This window comes from Telopea speciosissima, chromosome 7 (assembly GCF_018873765.1).
Source record: "Telopea speciosissima isolate NSW1024214 ecotype Mountain lineage chromosome 7, Tspe_v1, whole genome shotgun sequence".
NCBI lineage: Eukaryota > Viridiplantae > Streptophyta > Magnoliopsida > Proteales > Proteaceae > Telopea > Telopea speciosissima.
The window spans coordinates 17,203,850-17,222,723 of record NC_057922.1 but is presented as its reverse complement, the minus strand read 5'-3'; the positions used below and the strand labels follow the sequence as shown (position 1 = coordinate 17,222,723).

General features: G+C 37.2%; 1 protein-coding gene across 1 annotated transcript in view; it reads right to left on the bottom strand.

Annotated features, from left to right (window-relative positions):
* Positions 1-5,359: 5,359 nt before the first annotated feature.
* Positions 5,360-18,874, bottom strand: part of LOC122668925 (vacuolar protein sorting-associated protein 60.2) — a 28,172-nt gene continuing 14,657 nt past the window's right edge. Inside the window, exons 2-7 of the mRNA XM_043865503.1 lie at positions 18,070-18,221; positions 8,749-8,842; positions 7,242-7,313; positions 7,048-7,159; positions 6,719-6,879; positions 5,360-5,721 (exon numbers count right to left, since the gene is read on the bottom strand). Coding sequence (XP_043721438.1) covers positions 5,668-5,721; positions 6,719-6,879; positions 7,048-7,159; positions 7,242-7,313; positions 8,749-8,842; positions 18,070-18,221 — 645 coding nt within the window. The 3' untranslated portion in view covers positions 5,360-5,667. The remainder of the gene's footprint in view (positions 5,722-6,718; positions 6,880-7,047; positions 7,160-7,241; positions 7,314-8,748; positions 8,843-18,069; positions 18,222-18,874) is intronic.

Here is an 18,874-nt window from a genome sequence, read left to right as displayed (position 1 = left end):
GCTGAATCAAATTTAGAGTCGCCACTTAGATTAAGTTCTAGGACCCATAAAATACAGAATGACTCTATGACTATCTATTGGAGGATGATCAAATCATCAGTGTGGATAAATGTCAATTTTATGATTCAGAGAAGGTGGTAGGCACCTTGGTCTACCTGGTTAAACTAGTCTTTTTATTACTTGGCTAATCTGAGTCATACTTGTGAATAAAACTGCAACATATGGAATGAAAGACATTAAATAAAGGGCAAGAGATTGGTGTCTGGTTGCATGGCTCATGTACCAACACAGGGGCCAATGAAAGCATGTGCATGGGTATCAACATGGAACATGTCTGTAAACTTTATGATGGGGATTTTTGTACTATAATATAACAGGTTTCATTGATGATTTTTTGGGATTTTTTTTGTTAGAATTTACTATTTTTTTTATTTTACTTTTATGTTTTGTGGACTGCTTTTACAGATTTTATGTTTTTTTTTTAATTTATTTTAGGTTCATTTTGTTATTTCGTTTTGATTCTTCACAGTTTTGTTGATGATTGGTCATGATCTTAAAGTGTTTTCATCATGTTTTAACAGCTTTTTCATCAAACTAATTTTGCATTGATTGTTTCCCTTTGTTTTTTATGTTTGTTTACAAATTAGGTTAGATTTGTAGAGGGGTATTTTTATAATTTTAGGGCAAATTACACATCACCCCTTGGTTTTCAAACGAAACTCAGATCACCCCCTAGTTTTTGAAAAAACTCAAATCACCCCCCGGTTTAGACTCCAATATGATAAATTAGTCCATTCCATTGGTTTTATGGTGTTAAGTGATGATGCCAGCCAGTTAAATAAATTTAAATCCCTAAACTACCCTTGACCAATGTTGAAGATGAAGGAAGGGTAGTATTATAAATTTAATTCTAATGTTTTAGTACAAGGGTAAAATAATCCTTTTACATCAATAACTAACAGCATACTAACACCGTTACTATAGAGGGGGTGATTTAAATTTTTTTCAAAAACCAAGGGATAATCTGAGTTTCGTTTGAAAATCAGGGGGTGACGTATAATTTACCCTAATTTTTATCATGTCATTTTTTGTTTGTTTTGTAAAATATCATCAATATATGGCTATGATGCAACTATTATATTTTCTCTTTCATGATGGAGATATATCATGCCTTGCATGAGTAGTGACATTTCTATAATACTAACATGTATGTGATCTTTTTCATGCACTATTTTAGTGTATAAACAGTAAGTAAACCTAGGGTTTTTGCATATGTTTAGTTCTTTACATTCAGTACACGAATCCTTGCATTGGAGTGTAGTTGGATGGAAGTGAGTAGTCTATCTCTTCCTCTTTTCATCATAATGCATATGGCAGATCACACAGGCTTCTTGGGTGAGTTTGCCAACCAACTAATTAAAACATTTCTATCTACGTGTTTCAATATCTCTAAGTGGACGTTGTGCTACCCTTATTTGGGTTTGTGGAAATCTTCATTTCCAAAAGATCTCCTCAATATTGTATCTTCCCTTTTGCTCTCCGGGCCCTAATACATCGTCCCACTTGCAGGGTTTTTCATGCCAAAAATAAAATAAAATGATGAGCTTTCCAATCAACTAATCTTTTCTCCACTCGATCTATAACAGATCCTTAGGCCCTTCACCTTAAGATCTTGGGTAGAAAGGTTGCTGCCACGGTAGACTACATCATTCCCCATGTGATTAACACCTAGCAGATCACACAGGCTTCTTTTTGAGTATTTGCTGACACATTCTTATTGAAGTACAACCACTTTTATCAAAATATATTTTCTACCCAAAAAGGTTAGAATAAAAGACCAGAACGACCTTAATTAAAAGAACATCATCCTTAGTGGTCTTGCGGAATATGAATGTATCATCCGCAAACAGTAGATGTGATATTTCAAAGGCATGTCTAGAGACTTTAATACCTTTAAAGAAACTTGTCTTCATAAACTTGAAACAATCTAAGACAAGACTAGCATAACTATGACAAAGATAAAGGGGTATAAAGGGCATCCTTGGCTAATATTCTCTAGACGGTCCAATATTTTCAAAAGAACTACTTTCCAATTTGATTAAATATTAAATCGAAAGATACCATATATCCAACCAAGTGTCATCAAACCCTATATAATTTGATGCTACTTGGTGTGATATGGTTGGATTGTTTATATTTTATTTTTTTGGTAAACGATTTGGTTTGATATTAGATATTTATAAAAATTTAAATGGAAAGGATAAAATGCAACCATAATACCTTGATATTTTAAATGTTTGATTTGGATCGTGACTATTCAAATAACATTTTAAATCATGGCACACACATGAAGACTGGTTCTAAAATCAAACTCTCAAAAGTTTTTAAGAAAATTTGATTGGAAGGATACAATTTAACAATTATATTTTGGTGTTTTAAACTTTTGATTTGCATCACACCCGTTCATTTAGCATTTTAAATTATTGTGTTTTAAAAGAATCCAATTGAAAAGATGCAATTTAACCATTATATTTTGGTGTTTTTAAACTTTTGATTTGCATCATAACCGTTTGATTAACATTTTAAATAATGAAAAACACTATAATAAAGTCATGATTTTAGATCAAGTTATACCATCGTGTTTGTAATGATTTAAAATGTTATTTGAATAGTCACAATCCAAATCAAACATTTTAAAATTTTAAAACATTATGGTTGAATCTTATCCTTCTATTAAAATATTTTTAAAGTCACTAATAATGTGATCTTAAATCAAATTGTACCATAATAATTTTTATGATTTAAAATGTTATATGAATAACAATGATGCTAATCAAAGGTTAAAAAAATATAAAAACTTGATGTTGACCCATATCTTTCCAATTAATATCTTTGGATGGATATAGAAACTTGAGGTATTTTGGTCATTTCATCATCTAGTAAAATGTACTAACATTGTATGTTCTTGGAATACTCCAAACAAAATTTTTTAAATACCCAAATTTGTTTTATCAAAAGAAAAAGAAAAAAAAAAACCTGATAAGTTTTATTTTGCTCTGATAGGGGCAAACGGATCCCGACCAATGACGTAAGGACATGTGGACAACGACACCACTAATGACAGAACAGATAACGACGATGACGTCAGTATCTTGCCGTACAAGGTAAAGGGACTCTAACCCCTATCCAAGTAACCGACAGATAGCTCTTATCTGTTGAAGATTGCTCACAAAGGTGGAGGAACAGTCCCACTCCGACGCAACCTCGAGAGACTCCCAAAGACACCGAACTACGGAAGTACAACCGCCTTGGAGGACTCCCCTCCTATAAATAGTAAGCGAAAGGATCCAGGTAAGGCATCTGACCACTATCGACTCTAGCTCTTCCGTACTTCCTCTACTTACTGTTCTGCCGGACTGACTTTGGCATCGGAGAGTCCCCCCTCGGAGTCCGCTCCGGGTCTCTTCAGTGCTCCTTTTCCTTTTGTAGGTTTCCACGTCATCGAGAAGGAGACCGGCGGCAACATGCCCCATCATTTAACCACATGATAGGATGATATAGTATTTTTTATTGTTGGAGAGATAGTTATAGGGTTGGATGAGCCACATGTTAAAATTAGAACCTAATTCCATCATGTAGTCGTTCATGTATTGATTTGCATCCTTCTTTCTTTGTCCCATTTGATATACTGAATTCAAAATTGGCATCACAAGTAAAGAAGCATAAAACTTGCCCTCATTAAAATTTAGGCTGTTTTTGATTAGCTACACGACATATTAAAAATTTCCAACATAAAGAACTAAGGATTTTATGCAGTTTTACTTTTTGCAAACCTAAACTTGATCCAACATCAGCTTGGCAATGCTTTATACCACTTTCAAGCCAAAAGGGACTGGTTTGAAGACATGTGAGGGAAGAAAATCAATCTCAACAAAATTGAAGTATTCTTCAAAAGAAATACTTCACAACATGGTTTTAGGAATCGGGGCCAATCATTTTCTGATTCATTCTTTAGGCATTTGGGCTTTTGATTGATTCAATATTCAATCGAAATGAAAATCGTGTAGACCAATCAACCTAGGTGCTTTTCCACTTACTGAGTAGATTATAATAGACTTGCTCTTGGAAAATCAGTTATAATCTAATGCAATTAACAAGATAGAACTCTCTCCATCTTCATCTTCTGATATATTGTTCTGTCCACTTACAAAGAAATGGACACCTCAGAGCTCAAATCACTCTAATACTCAAGGGGACGTTTTCCCCTGGAACTCACTTTGGAAACTGCAGATCATACGAAATTAAATTTGAAGTATATGAATGGAAATGTTCGAAGGATACTCCCCACCAAAACCAAACTTGCAAATATATAAAAGGATTGAATATTTTATGTCATTGGTGCAACAAGGAAAATGAATTCATTGGTCACATCCTCCCAAAGTTGTGACATTTCTAAAACACTTTGGGCTGCCTTAGACTAAGGGAGCTTAGAATAGAAATTGATCACTTCTGATTCCATCGGCAACTCATTATGTTGTTTGTTGAAATCCAAAAGCCTGGACAAACCAACAAAGCACAACCTAATCTCAAAAGGAATCCTCTTTATGCCTTGTTGAATGCCAAGAACTCTCTTTTCCAGAAGAATGAAATGAGTCCATCCCATATTCCTACAACAATGCAATTTATGGTCTTCTGAATTGGTAATGTGTAACCTTCAATACCCAGTCCAGTATAACCAACCCAGGAGTATCTACGCCAACTAGATTCTCAGATGCTATTAGTCTAACCAAAATTCTGATAAATGCTGATGGCAGTTTGATAGAATAAGACAAAGGCTGGCTGATGATGTGCAATTCTAACAATCTATCAATACAGGCATTGGCTTGAAAGAAAAGGTTCTACAGGTTTAGGCTAATGCAACTCAGCAATTGAAGCAGAACAGCCAGAGATTGTCCAAGCCTCTAAGCTAGTGAAAGAGAGATCTGAGGCCTGTTAGGTTTAGTAAAGACTTTGTTCAGCGGAACTGCTGAATAAGTTAGGAATTTGAGGATTGACTTTGGGAACTGTTTGCTTCTCTCTTTGAAGCTTTTAGTTTACTGATAATGTTGGATGAATGTAACCATATACGTTTGAACATAAGGTCTGGTAATCCGGCACACATGTAGTTGCCAAGAAATCTAAAGTCCTGAACTCACATGTTGATATTACTAATGACTGTAATTCTGATGAACTCTTTTTCTCAGAAATTGCCAATAAAAAAGAGAGCAAAAAGGACATATTAAGGCAGAATGTGAACTTTGCTCTGAACTATTTAAGAAATTTGCCTATATGATAGTATGCATTACTTCCTGTTCATAGAAATTTGAAACTGATTTTTACAAAGCTCCAAAAAGTAACATTCAAATCAATTGATAGATAATCTCATTGCACTCTCTGAAGTGGGACCTATTCAAACAAGTCCAGAACCTCTAAAAGACATAACATTTGTGATATTGTAGATAGTGCAAAGAGTAATAACAGCCCCAACCCATTTGAGAAGGGAGGCCATTTGTCATTCCCAGAACAATTGAAGGTACTGTCATCCACTTACCCACCAATTTTTTCCAAGAAAAATAGCTAAAGAATAAATCTGCACACTATAGTTACATGGCTTGCTCAGTAGGCTCCCTAACCACGGAGGGATGCTCGAGGTACAGCAGGTAAACCATGTTCGTCTTCAGCCTGTAAAAGAGAGTAATTAAAATTAAAAATGAGCAGAATAACAAAAGGACAACCAAAATAACACTGACCACAAACATGCAAAAAGAAAAACCGGCATCGCAGTAAAAAAGATGCAATAAAATACTTAAAACACCCAAACAACAGTTAAGAAAGAAAAAAAAAATGAGGTGAGGGCACTGAGGGAACCTTTTCCTAGTTCCTACACTCTAGCCACAACTCCCAGGTGGGGGCTTGGTTAACACCCAAGCCCATTTACTAAGCACATGGCATGTCACATTTCACCAAACAGAAAATTCCTTCTAAAAGGCCATAACCATTTACAGCAAATATCTGTACCATTTTTGTCTCTTCTTTTTTTTACTTTTCCATTAAACATACTTCACAGCCCAAGCTTGTCTCTCTTCACCAAGTGTCATGGTTCAGTCTCGTGTAGGTGAGAGTTGAGGATAAAGTTAGGACCAAGCAATAATATGGCACACATATTAATTGGATTTTAAAAATTCTAAACCGCCCCCCCCCCCCCCCAAAAAAAAAAAACCCATGGTTGTAGTACTCTATTTTTTTTTTTTTTTTTTTTTTTGGGGGGCGCGGGGGGCACAGGAGCTGTGTGGGCAACCCACCCTCCTTTGAATATATAGACAGATTTCGAAAGGAACAGAAACATCATCTTATTCTTTCCAATTACCCAGTGGGGCTGTGGGGTGACAAAAAAAAAAAAGCAAACCCCAAAAGGAAAAACAGGGGGGAGGGGGAGGGAGGTGTGGAAAAAATGAAGATGCATCTGCAAATTATATATGTAAGTGCACTCCAAAAGTGGGAGCTACTGCAACATAACTAATAGCGGGGTATTGGTCTTTGTCAAAGACTTCACAGATATTTTGTACAAGTGTGTCCATACTAATTGATGTCTCCAGAAGAATTTAAAGAAAAAAAGAAATAGCCTTCTATTGTAGCAACTTTAAAAGCTAACAGCAAAACAGACGGAGGTCAACTGTACCTGGGCATTATGCCTGCCTGGTGGCACGGCTGCATGCCCTGATGGAGCTGAAGGTAAGTTTAGTTCTGATTCCACATCCGGTTCCCTATCAGGTTGAAGATAAGCGGGCACCCCATCAGATTCTGTCTCCATTCCCATGTCAGCTTCCAAGGCATCAAGCTCTGATCACAGAACCCCAAATAAAATTAAAGAAAAATTTTTGCTATGAAAGATGAAATTAAAAAGAGGGTCCAATGTTTTCCTCGTAGACAGTAGAAATTCACCCAAATTTATTTTTTGTGGCAGAAGAACAATGACAGAATCATGAAACTGCATGATATTAAACTTACCACCCATGAGTTCTTCCTCATCTATGTCATCAGGCACATTATAGCTTCTACCAAGAGATTCTTGAATTTCTGTGCTCACATCCATCAGGTCCATCATCTCATCTTGCATGTTCTATCATAAGAAGAATCAATTCTTCAATTTCACCAATTTGTATCTAAAATGTAAGATAGAAATAAGGATAAGAAATACACACATCTATGTCTTGAATCTTCACAGTCTTCATCATTCCTTTCAACTCCTTGTTTGCAGATTTTAGAGCTGTCATCTGAACAACACAGACAAGATTTAGCTTGTCAAAAGCTTCATTGACAACTTATATTACTAGATCCGTGAAAACTCCCATCAAAGAATATAACAGAAAAGGTGGTCCAAGTTCCCAAAACTTTGAAAACTAGGAAAATTCAGACATTGGATAGGGATACTTAGATTCCCTTCTAGATCTTGGCTCAACCATCATTAATGGTGGTACCTAGTCCATCAATAAGGATGCTGCTATCAGCGGAAACCTTAACAAAAAATCTTTTTGACTAATACAGTCTGAGTTTATTATTTTAACCATCCAACAAACAAGGCGTGTTTTCCTTCACTAAGTTCCCCTTTCCTCCACAAAATTGATGTCCTTTATCTGCAAGCAAAATAGATATACTTATCTGATAATCCTAATAATCAGATCACCTGGCTTTTGACCTAGATGACCAATGAGTTATGGATCCCATATTGGGATTTTCTATTTATAAGAAGGGCAAAGGTTTCCAAAAAACAATCACTTAGGAAGCCTTATCTAAACGGCCCTAAAAATCTGCCAAGCGGCAGGTCAGATGGGGCCCATATTTTGTGACCATGTAAACCCCATTAAGTTGGGATATGGCTGAGTTTGTTGTTTGTTGTTTGTTGTTGTAGATCCCAAGGTACTCTGCTCACACAGCACAATTGGATTTTGACAAGTGGAAAAATAAATAGAGCTTTAAAAATCTTCAACTATAGGATAGTGTAAAGTAGCAGTCAAAGTATCTTAGGCGTATACGAACATACATGCGGATGCATGCCAATACATGCGAGGGTATTTGATTAATTAAGGCTCTAAATTTTGACATGTGGCTAATACAGACCATGTCCTTTCTATTCTACAGTCAAAATAGCCACACCGTTAATCCATGTGGCTCAAAATAGTCGATCATTTAGGAAGCTCTTCAATGGGGCCATGTAAAAGCAATTTCCCTTTATAGGAATATGCAACCCTTTCCCATATAATGTTGATGTATTGCTGGCGATTAAAAGAGATCCAAGCAGGAAAGTGGTTAAGAGAATTTGATCGGCCAACTTTTTTGGGACAGATATTTTTCAAATGGAACACATAAATTGAACACCTTGGATTGATGAGGGAACCGATATTTCACATGGTGTGAGCCAATACCACTGAAAGTCATGATGATACTGAGACTCCATAGCCCATATTTGAAGTATTAAAATATTTACTAAATATATCTCTGCTCAAAGCTTTGAAATTTGTGAATGAGCTAGTCATGCAAGGGAACAAACGAACCAGCAAACAATGAATACCACTTGAACTTACACTAAGTAGCATAACCAGAACAACCCCCCCCCCCCCAAGAAAACAAAAAATATATATATATATATATAAATATAAATATATATATTTATATAGCGAGAGATAGAAGAGAGAGATCTTTAATACATACAGTTTGTTGAGCATCTTTAAGTCCTTCAGCAGCAAAGGCAACCTGGTCAAGATTGAAGGTCTGGTTGTAGAGCATATCACGTTGTCCTTCATACCTGACCAGAAGAATCTAGTTGCAGTAAACACTGTCTAAAAGAAAAAAAATGTCATAAATTTCAAATTTTCAATAAGAACTTATTTATAAGCCAGTTGGGAATTTTCAAGATGATCCTATTCCAGTATACCATCTGAATGTATATGGTGACATTTCAACATAATTTCATTATTACCTGGCATCAAGATGGAATGCCTCTTATTGTGTTCTTAGAGATGTAGTTTGGACTCCAACACAAGAAACATAAAGAGATGATCAACCATAAAATACTGTTCAAGTTCTAAGCATTTGAACATCATAGTAAATAGAGAAAACCTCCAGTTCCTATAGTAAGTTCTTTTATAAAACTGAAAATCTAAATAAACTCTAACACAATGACCAAAGATAAAACGTATAGTTGAATGTATTGCAAATGTAACAATCATGTTTTGCAGTGATCAAGATGAAGTTTACACAAAATTATGCAACCCTGGGTTCCAAAACCCTGTTTTGGGTCGCTATGGGCCCACAAGAATGATAAATAACTCAAATTGAACGATCAATGACAGTTTCGTAAATATGCAGAACAGTTTAGGACACTTTTGGGAAGCGAACAGAACTTGGGACAGAGTCGTAAATAAATTCTAAAAGAAAGGAGCAATCTGGTATTTTAAATGGCCTGGGGACAAGTTAGTAACAGAACTTAGAAACGAAGGGCTTTAAAGGAAAAGAAGCAATCTGTCCTTGGTTGTAATTAAGAAGAATTTTCTTCTTCTTTGTCTATGATAACAGATTAACAGAACTAGCGGTACAACTGAACCAAACAAGTGAATTGTAACAGGTCAAATACAATCCAGATGATGCTGAAACTTTAGGAAGGGAATCACACAGCCTTAGTAACTAATCCACAGCCAGCAAATATTTAAATAATAGAAGTTAAGATGCTGCGATGGAGCAACTACAGTGAAACCAGAAAACAGAGCAGAAAACCTAAATTTCACAGTATGGAAGAACTAACAGTCAACTAGTGATAGGTTTGGACAGTGAATGTTGACTGAAAGCTAACTATAAAACCTGAAGTTGACCGGCAAGTAGTGAGTGAATAGTGAGTTACAGAAGAAACAAGATGGCAGAAAATTACTCAGAAAACAGGGGTTCCACCAAGTCTACACAGAGAAAGGAGAAAGAAAGATAAAGGAGGGGTGGCTGGAAGGATCTTACCTGAGAGGAACTCAGACCTAAGCTCAGAGGGAAAGAGTGAGAGAAACAGTCAGGCAGCCTGAAGCTTAACCCAATAGCTAGCAACATCCACAAAACAACTTCACAAAACTCAGAAATTTCTATCCAATTCCAATAAATTCTGCAACGGTTCTTGGTTCTTAAATATATAACGGAGAAAAAGAAGTCTTATTCGTACTCTAAAAAGAAAGAAGATTTTGAAACAAACCCAATTCCATGGTTGCTGAATAGAATTAAAATATTATTTATCAATTTACAAAAATAACCCAACAAAAAAAAAATCTTACGCTCGTATTGGACTAAGTGTGTAATTGCATTAACTCTCCCACAATTAAAAGAACTTGACTCTGTCAAGTTAGGAGGTGAAACCAAGATGCCCTTATAAAGATCTCAACGCTGAAGTGGCATGTATCTCGATGAAGACGGTCAAACTACAACTCCAAGAATGGGAAGAATAGGCTGGCTCATGGCTGCAGGAGAGAATTGTCGCCTTCGAGGTATATCCATCAATGAGTGAGGCAAGATCAGAAACTTAAGCCCTCCTTGTTTTACCTTGATGGTGTTCCATACATCGTGTAACATACCAGACTTACATTGCCATGGTCACCCTAAAAGATCGTCAAAATGCGCAAAGGGGCTGACTAGGCAACGCACCTGGTAGTGAAGCGGCCCAAACTGTAGATCAACTCGTATGACTGCATCTGCCTCTTCTCTAGCAGTAGGCCCAAAACCTCGCACATAAATTTTCTTGAAAAGATTTCTCCGCGATAGGTTAAGTGCTGAGCTAAGTTTGCAGAGATTAGGTTGGCTTCCGCTTCTGTGTCGACAACTGTATGCACTGCCATAGAATTCTCATCATGCAATATAGTACCTTTCTATCAGAAAAAGGAGAGCTTTCTCTACTAGTCCATTCAAGAAGGGAGTAAGTAGCTGAGTTGGTTTCAACCTTGTCATCAAGACCATAATCGGTATCATCGTTTGGTTCAGGAGTCATGAACCTCCACATCATCCTTATTCATCCTTGCCAACAACATCTCAACCATGGTCACAAAACAAGGCTCAATTTTCCTTTCTTCAGTCTTGAGTGTAGATCTACAGGCTTGAAGAAGTCTTAATTATTTCCTTGAAATGAGTACTTATTTTGGTCATCTTGGGCCTCTTGGCATATGCAACTGCCACATCGACTGATCTAAAATCCCCATTAGCAAGTTTTTGCTGGATCTTGTATTTAGCCCACTGATGCACCTCAAATCCTCAATACAAGGATCGAGATTATGGTTTTCAGGTCGGTTTTGACCCTGGACAAAACTGAGATATCCCAGATATCGACCGAAACCTGGTTACAACCTGGGATTTTTTTGGGCTACATTGGAAAACCTAGGTTTCGAGGCCCAGAAAATGGTTTTTGACCCCTTTTTTTGTGCTGCCTATTTTACCATTTTTACACTTATTCCATGAATTAGTTTCACAAAAAACCACCCAAAATGGTACTTGTGGTTTCGACCCAAGTTTGCTAGTGTACGCTGAATGTTGTTGTATACTCACCCTATTATAACTACTGACTACATATCATTTAGCCACTGAAAATATAAATATGCAATTAAAACAATCAAAACAGTCATTAGGTTAGGGAAATACAAGTATACAACACTCACTACTCAATACATAGAGTTTCTTAGCGAGTCTAATCTAGGAGCTGCGTACCACGGAAGATGTCATTGACGCTCCTCCAAATGCAGCACATATGTAGCCCACGACATATTTTGTGTCGAGCACTATGTTTATGTACTTAATTTTCTTCCAAAAAATAGATTCAGTAAAAAAAAAAAAACCATTACCTTCAAGCTCCAATCAATGCAAATCCAAGCTGTAGAAAAGATTGAATGAGTAGAAGAATGCCAAAAATTAAAAAGGAATCAAGCGATTTGCAGTTTTTGGCGAAATCCCCCTTGACAGTGTCGAAACTTGCAAAACTCCCAGCTCTCGGTCGAAACAAAGTGTTGAAACTTGCGAAACCTATCAAAACAGGGTCGAAACCTGGTAGAATCAGTTTCAACCCTCAGTGTCATCTCGGACAAGGTTGAAACCGAGTTGTCTCGGTTGAAACTTGCCTCAATACCCACTACTATTCCATCTACTGTAGTATGCATCTGGAGGACAATTTGTGGAATCCCAGAGTGTAGGAATCCACATCTTCACTACCTTGATAGAGGTTGACCTTATCGAGGAGAGCATCTTCTCAAAATTAGGAGGAACGAATTTCTCCTTCAAAATCGGTTTTATAACCTCCCAATTAGTGACGGGTCCAAGTTGCCTAATGAGCCTCGAGTATAGCACGTAATCCCACCGTGAACATGTATACCCAGTGTAAGGATAAGCTCGCATTTCTTGTCATCTGGAAAGGATTTGTAGGAGAAAATCCTCTCGACCTTAGTCAACCAGTCAAGAAAAACATCAGGTCCCTTCTCGCCATCGAACTTTGGAACCTCGACCTTGATGCCATAATCCCTGTCTGAAAATTGTCATTCAACATCCTGGGAAATAACTGGCTCGGGTTGTCTTGAGGGCAAATCCATAACCTGAAAAGTACCAAATTGGGGAACTAGTGTCGATGGCTTATGCGATTTCGGGTTCCAAACCCCTTAAAATTGGATCACTATGAGCCAACAAGTGACAAATAGCCCAAATACAATGGACAGTGGCAATTTTGTAAACATCCAGAACAATAGAAAAACCCTTTTGGAAGAGAAAGTAGGAATTGGGACAATGAGGAGAAAGGTCAAATATGGAATGTAAACAGGTACGGGGAAAAAATAGATTGAACTTTAAAGAGGAAGGACTTTAGTGTAATTAACAAGAATTCAGCCTTACTAATAAAGAACTGATCTTCTTCTTCTTCTCGACAAACATAGATGGTGGAAGAACAGTTTGTTTTTCAGATGAGAGGATCTCACTCAAATCAAATTCAACCACAGTGAGATTTTCGAGTGAAGTTCCTCTCTTGTAGCTGTAGTTAAAGTCCCATTGGGCAGTTATATAGGCAAGAGTACAAGATCCAAAAAAAAAAAAAAAAGAAACCTTGGAAATTTCTTTTCAATTTCCAATCAATTCTCCAACAGTGCTTACATATATAAGGGAAGCAACAAAGTCCTATTCGCACTCTAAACAAGAAGAAGAATCTGAAACAAACTCAACTCCACAGTTGATAAACAGAATTTACATATTAATTATAAATTTACAAAAATTACCCAACTAAAAGAATCCTACATGTCTCTATTGGACCGTGTGTAACTGCATCACTCAAACAGGAAACAATACAACATGGCTCCCATTTCAAAGCATCGAAGTACAAAATGACACTGGGACTTTTTTCCTTTTTTTTTTTTTAATATTTGACAAAAAGCACACATGCATTTGGAGTTTATACAGAAGAATGAAACAGCTAATTAGGCATTAGCTTGTAGACAAAGAGAGGACCCCTTCAACAGAACTTCTCAACTACATGCCATCTTACCCATGAAAGACAACATGAATCCCCAATACGAACCAAAAAGGGGTATTTTTTTTCCCTAGTGGTGAAAAAGAACCTTCTTTCCCATCCCCAAGCTACCAATCTTCTTTATTTTAGTCACCCTCTACTTTCCAAGCAAACAAGTATTCACTACATCAATTTCCTATCATTTAGATTTCTTCCAAATGGTGCTTCAGCTCCAATGGCCACCAATCCCAATACTTAAAACTTACTGCTCACTACAGAAACTTTATTATGCAACCATCAGGTAGAGACTGGAGAAGCATTCCTATAAGATGACATCTGCAAATACACACCATTCCAGGAGCAAGCAATTTTTTCAAAATTTAAGAAGTCTTCCCAGATACTACAGTTTAGCAATTTGCAGACCTTGTTTAATGTCCCTTGCCTCACTATCTCATCAGGAACATAAGGCTTTTACTCCCTCCTTCCCAAAATGATAGTCGTCTTTGGTATGCTTTTACCGTCCCAAAATGTATGTCGTATTACAGTAATCTACAACTTTTTCATCATTTATGACATCTATTTTTCAATTAAATTTGGATTTAAAGTTGTAAAAAAAATCAAAAGTGTAGCGATGCCAGTACTGCACCAATTTTTTACTCAATCCCAATGTCAAGTTTAAGATGACATCAACCCCATAGTTTTAGGATGATGTCACCTTTCAAAAGAGTTTCCCCTTGTCCCTTACAACCCAATTAATGGGGTGCAATATAAGTAAAACACATTTTAGCAGTGGCGTTTAAAGACTTGGGAGAATTCTCCTTAAAATCCGTGTTTTTCTAAAACCAGACAGTCGGGCCAGAGGGAGTATTTATCAAGAATTGTGTTCTCCACCATCTATGGTAGGTTGATTAAGATTAGTGCAGACAACCTTGAATTCTCTCTTTTATCGTTAACATTGCCGCTCACCTCTCTATCAATCTAATTACAAATGATACAATAACAAAGCATTGTTCAAAGCGGTGTTACATTATTTTGAGTAAATTGGACTAAGTTTTCTCATGGAAAATCTCCAAGCAATTAACACAACAATGATGAATAAACCCCAACCCATCAGCTACCTGCATGCCTCCACTCCCTTTGTTGCATCATTTGAATCACTTTGTTCGCTTTGATATATCCTCAAAGCACACACAAATCTCAGAAAACAGTGGAATTTCCAAAGGATGAAACTCAAGCCAACGCTACTAGTCAAGATTTGGGTAATCAATGACAAAACATCTCAATCTTTTCATAGTCAAAACATTACTCAGGAATTTCCAACACCCTGCCATAGATCAATTAGGGTGGTTGATGCAAGATATGACCAGAAAGGGACAAACATCTAACAGGATCAATTTAGGTTCATCCCAAGATCAAGCATGTCATCCATCATTAAAAATCAGGTTGAATTGTGGAGGCAATGGTTTTAGTTGGTCATGGATCCCATGGTTTTTATTTTATTTATTTTATCTGGCCTTTAGTAATGAAAAGTATTTGGTAATTTTCCTTGACTCTCGATTTGGGTTGGTTTGGTTTATGTCTTGGTTATTTTTGCTATGGTTTCTGAGTTTGTTTAATTTGGAATGGTTCAATACAAGACAGCTGGGGTTGAAAACATTTGATGCTACAAGATGTTGTAGCCTGTAGGTGGTGCGATCAGATTGAGAGGGAGAGTAGCACACCTTCTGAAGCTTAGTTCCAAAGTTACAGCTAGAAATAGAGGAGGGATAAACCTTTCCATCACTCCCTGGGAAAAAGAACTCAATGTAGCATAGGAGTGAATAGGGACATGGATTCCTTTTTCATGGTATGATAAAAGTCTTCTCGGTTGGGGAGAGAAATGGAATAATGTATATAGGGACATTCTCTTCTCTATACTGCAAAGGAATGCCTACAGATCCTCTTCAGAAGAACAGAACAGTATTATAGATCAGTTTATGTCGATTGCATGAGAATTCTCATTTGAAAATGACACCAAGAGCATCCCTGGCCTTCGCAAAGTTGAGATGGAAGATCTTCTTCTGGAAGGAGACAAGATAACATTCAAAGCAAAAGAATCTGGGATTCTTACATCACAGCTGCTGGGAGGAAGCTTTTCTCCCTAAAGCAATAGAGCCCCAGACAACACGTCTGTTTGCTCACCAATTTCACAGCTCCATCCATGGGTTGGTGAGCAGGAGGCATAGCAGATGTGCACACTGAGAACAAGGGGCCGAGAAGAATATCTCAGTTTGGATGGACGAGGAGGATGATCACAGGCTTATTGGTGACATCAGTCTTATACTTTTCCATCTAAAAACCGTGTGCCCTATAGTGATCGATTGAATGATGTAATAAAAAATAATGATAATAAATCCAAATGCTATGACTCATACTTAACCTGGTTGAAGGCTCCAATAGCTCATCTGGTCTAAACAATGAATCTTATCTCACAAATGACAATTTTTAACACAAATCCAGGTGGACAGTCCATTGGATCAACATGCTGATGTAGATTGCAACCATAAATGGGCCTGCTGTTGGACTAGGCACATCAATGCCATCACTTGCCTACGCAGCAGAGTCAGGCCTTCTGCTTGTGGTCCATCTCATGAAGAGGGTTGAGGTCATAACTCAAGTGTATTTCGAGCCCATTGAACTAGAACGCCCATCCAATGGTAATCTAATGTTAAAATTGATGATTCCAAAATGATCTGAACAAAGTCCAGTAGCAGAATAGGAAACTTAGTTTCTTGTTGAGTTCTAATGCAATGGATGCGCCTTCCTCGTTGTCTGGGCCATGTGAACATCCTCCAACACTAGTGACTCTCGCACATTTCCTTTACACCGTCTGCGTGCTCATGCTGTTTTAATATGTGCTGACATAGCAACCCCAAGTTTAATGGTTCTTTCTAGAATCCAAGTTAGCCAGAGAAGAGAAAATCCTTCTGGTAAGCAATTAATTTATATCAATGGCCTAAGAGGCTAAGAGCCCTCTGATTAGGATTGGCTGGCACTTGCAGATATATCAGTGGCTACGAGCCCTCTGATTAGAATTGGCTGGCACTGGACTACAACACAGTCTTCTAAAAGAAGGGGAGTCTATTTAGGGCCATCTGAGCTAGAGCCTTTATGAGCTGTAAAGACAGCCAGAGGATTAATTTCTAGATCTTTTCTTCCCTTCAATGAAAGAACAACCATCCCCGGAACAAATTCTTTGCAAATTAGAGATAGAGGTGAGGTTGACAATTTAAACTGAAGATCAATCTAAGCTATACTGTAGCAAATGCAAATAAACCCCGATGCCTTGAGCCTCGAAAAGGGAAAGCCGCAAATACAAGATGGATATAGTTAAGAAGATAATTTGGGAAAACAAGGGAAAGCCCACCTACCTTAAGACGTTCGTCTTCTCAGTTCCCTCTCTAATCTAATATTATTTTGTATTACAATCTTCTCTTTTGATAGGCAACCGGTGTTACTGTGAATGGAGGTTGGAAGGAGGAGGGTAGGTGTTTACTATTGGCATCTGGTTGTAATTTCTTTTGAGAGGTAAGGGATTGCATGTTTGGGGCGGTATGGGTACATCTGGTTGATGCCTGCATGGTTTATGAAGAATCAAGGAAATTGTTTGATGGCAAGGAGCAAGGGAATTAATCTATAAAGAGGAAAATCTTCTTGTGGTAAGTTAATTTCAATATTTTTCAGGGTTTGGAACACAGAATTCAATAAAGTTTAACCTGATTCTGTTAATTGTTCTCACGACTATAAACCTAGATTCTAATATTTTCTTCAAAACTAGAGTCCAATCGTAGCCACTGATCCTTAAAATCCATTCCGCAGACAAACCCAAACTCTATTATTGCCCAGCCTAAAACCATACCCATACTCCAGTGAAACCCCTCCAACCAACATGCTTCCTATAATCACATCCCTTTTTATTGTTTTGAGCCATTAGGCCCAATTCAAACCAACCCTAGTTTAAAAAAAATCAATTTTAGTGAAATTACAATACTGTCCCAGATGGGATCCCCCCCCCCTCCTTTTACTTAAAACCTCGCTCTTTAAATATTATAAACCCAAATACTTTACCCTCCATTTTGAACCCTAAAAGCCCTTGGTTATTCTACAGAGCCTCAATTTTAAATTCCTTTAAAAGCTGGTAATATTTGTTCACATATCAGACTTAACCCTTCAGTGGTCTGCTATTTATCAGAAATACAAACTTGTGAAGAAGTGATGCTTCAGCGTGGAAATAAAAGATATCATTTGAATAAGATTTAGTTTCGAAAATATTCATAGAATATCTTGATTTAAGAAACTTGCAGGTTTCCACAAGTTAGGGGTCCAGGGAGAAACTTTAATGAAGATTTGGATCCAAGATCCATGTGCCAAGCTAGTTTCTAAAGCCATAATTGTATTTCAGTTATATGATAAAACTAACCACATGATTTACAAAATTGCAAATAGCATGAATAAATTGCTTACAAACGAAGAGCAGCAAAAAAGGCACTTACATTCGCTTTTGCTTGAGAACCCTCATAGCCCGAGCTTTGACAGCTTCCTGAGCAGGACCAGGCCGCGTTTTCTTGATCTGTTCTCTGTATCTAGTAAGCTCAGCATCAAGCCTTTTGATCTTCTCATCAACGGTTTCACCTCTTTTATTGATCTAAAAATAGTTATGCATCAGTAAAGGAAATATCATAGTATCACAAAAGGAATGTTATAGGTGACTTACACATATGACAACTCATACATAGAAGTATATATGAATAACATGGCACTTACTGTAAGAAAAATATTCAAAGTCTTCATAGAACTTTTCATGCAGTCATGCGTAGGGATAATTAGGGATTTTCCTTCTTTTTATTGGAGTTATTTTTGTCGACTTGTATTCCTTATTTTATTCTTGTTTAGTAGTGTAGGACTCCAAGTTAGTTTGAACTCTATTTTCAGTTTGGTTTCAGGATAGGAATAGGTTTGTTTTGGGGTCTTAAAATACAAGCATATAACCAATGATTAGAGATTTAAACTGAATTGAACTTGAAGAATGGGTTTACCTGCTGGTTACCGATCGTGAGTTCTGGTTTCTCCTACTCCATCTCTCTCTGCTCGATTCCAGAATCCCTCCTTCAGGTCTGGTCCTTCTCTCTTTTATTCTACTTTTCTGTTAGACTGTCTCACATTAAATACTGCTGCCCTTGTTCCAAAGTGGGTTTTAGGAACCCATAGAAATTGATAGAATTCTCTGGTTGTAAGATTGTTTGAGTTGAAATTTTGGGGTTAACCTCACTACCCTAGTGCGACCCAACACCTAGGATC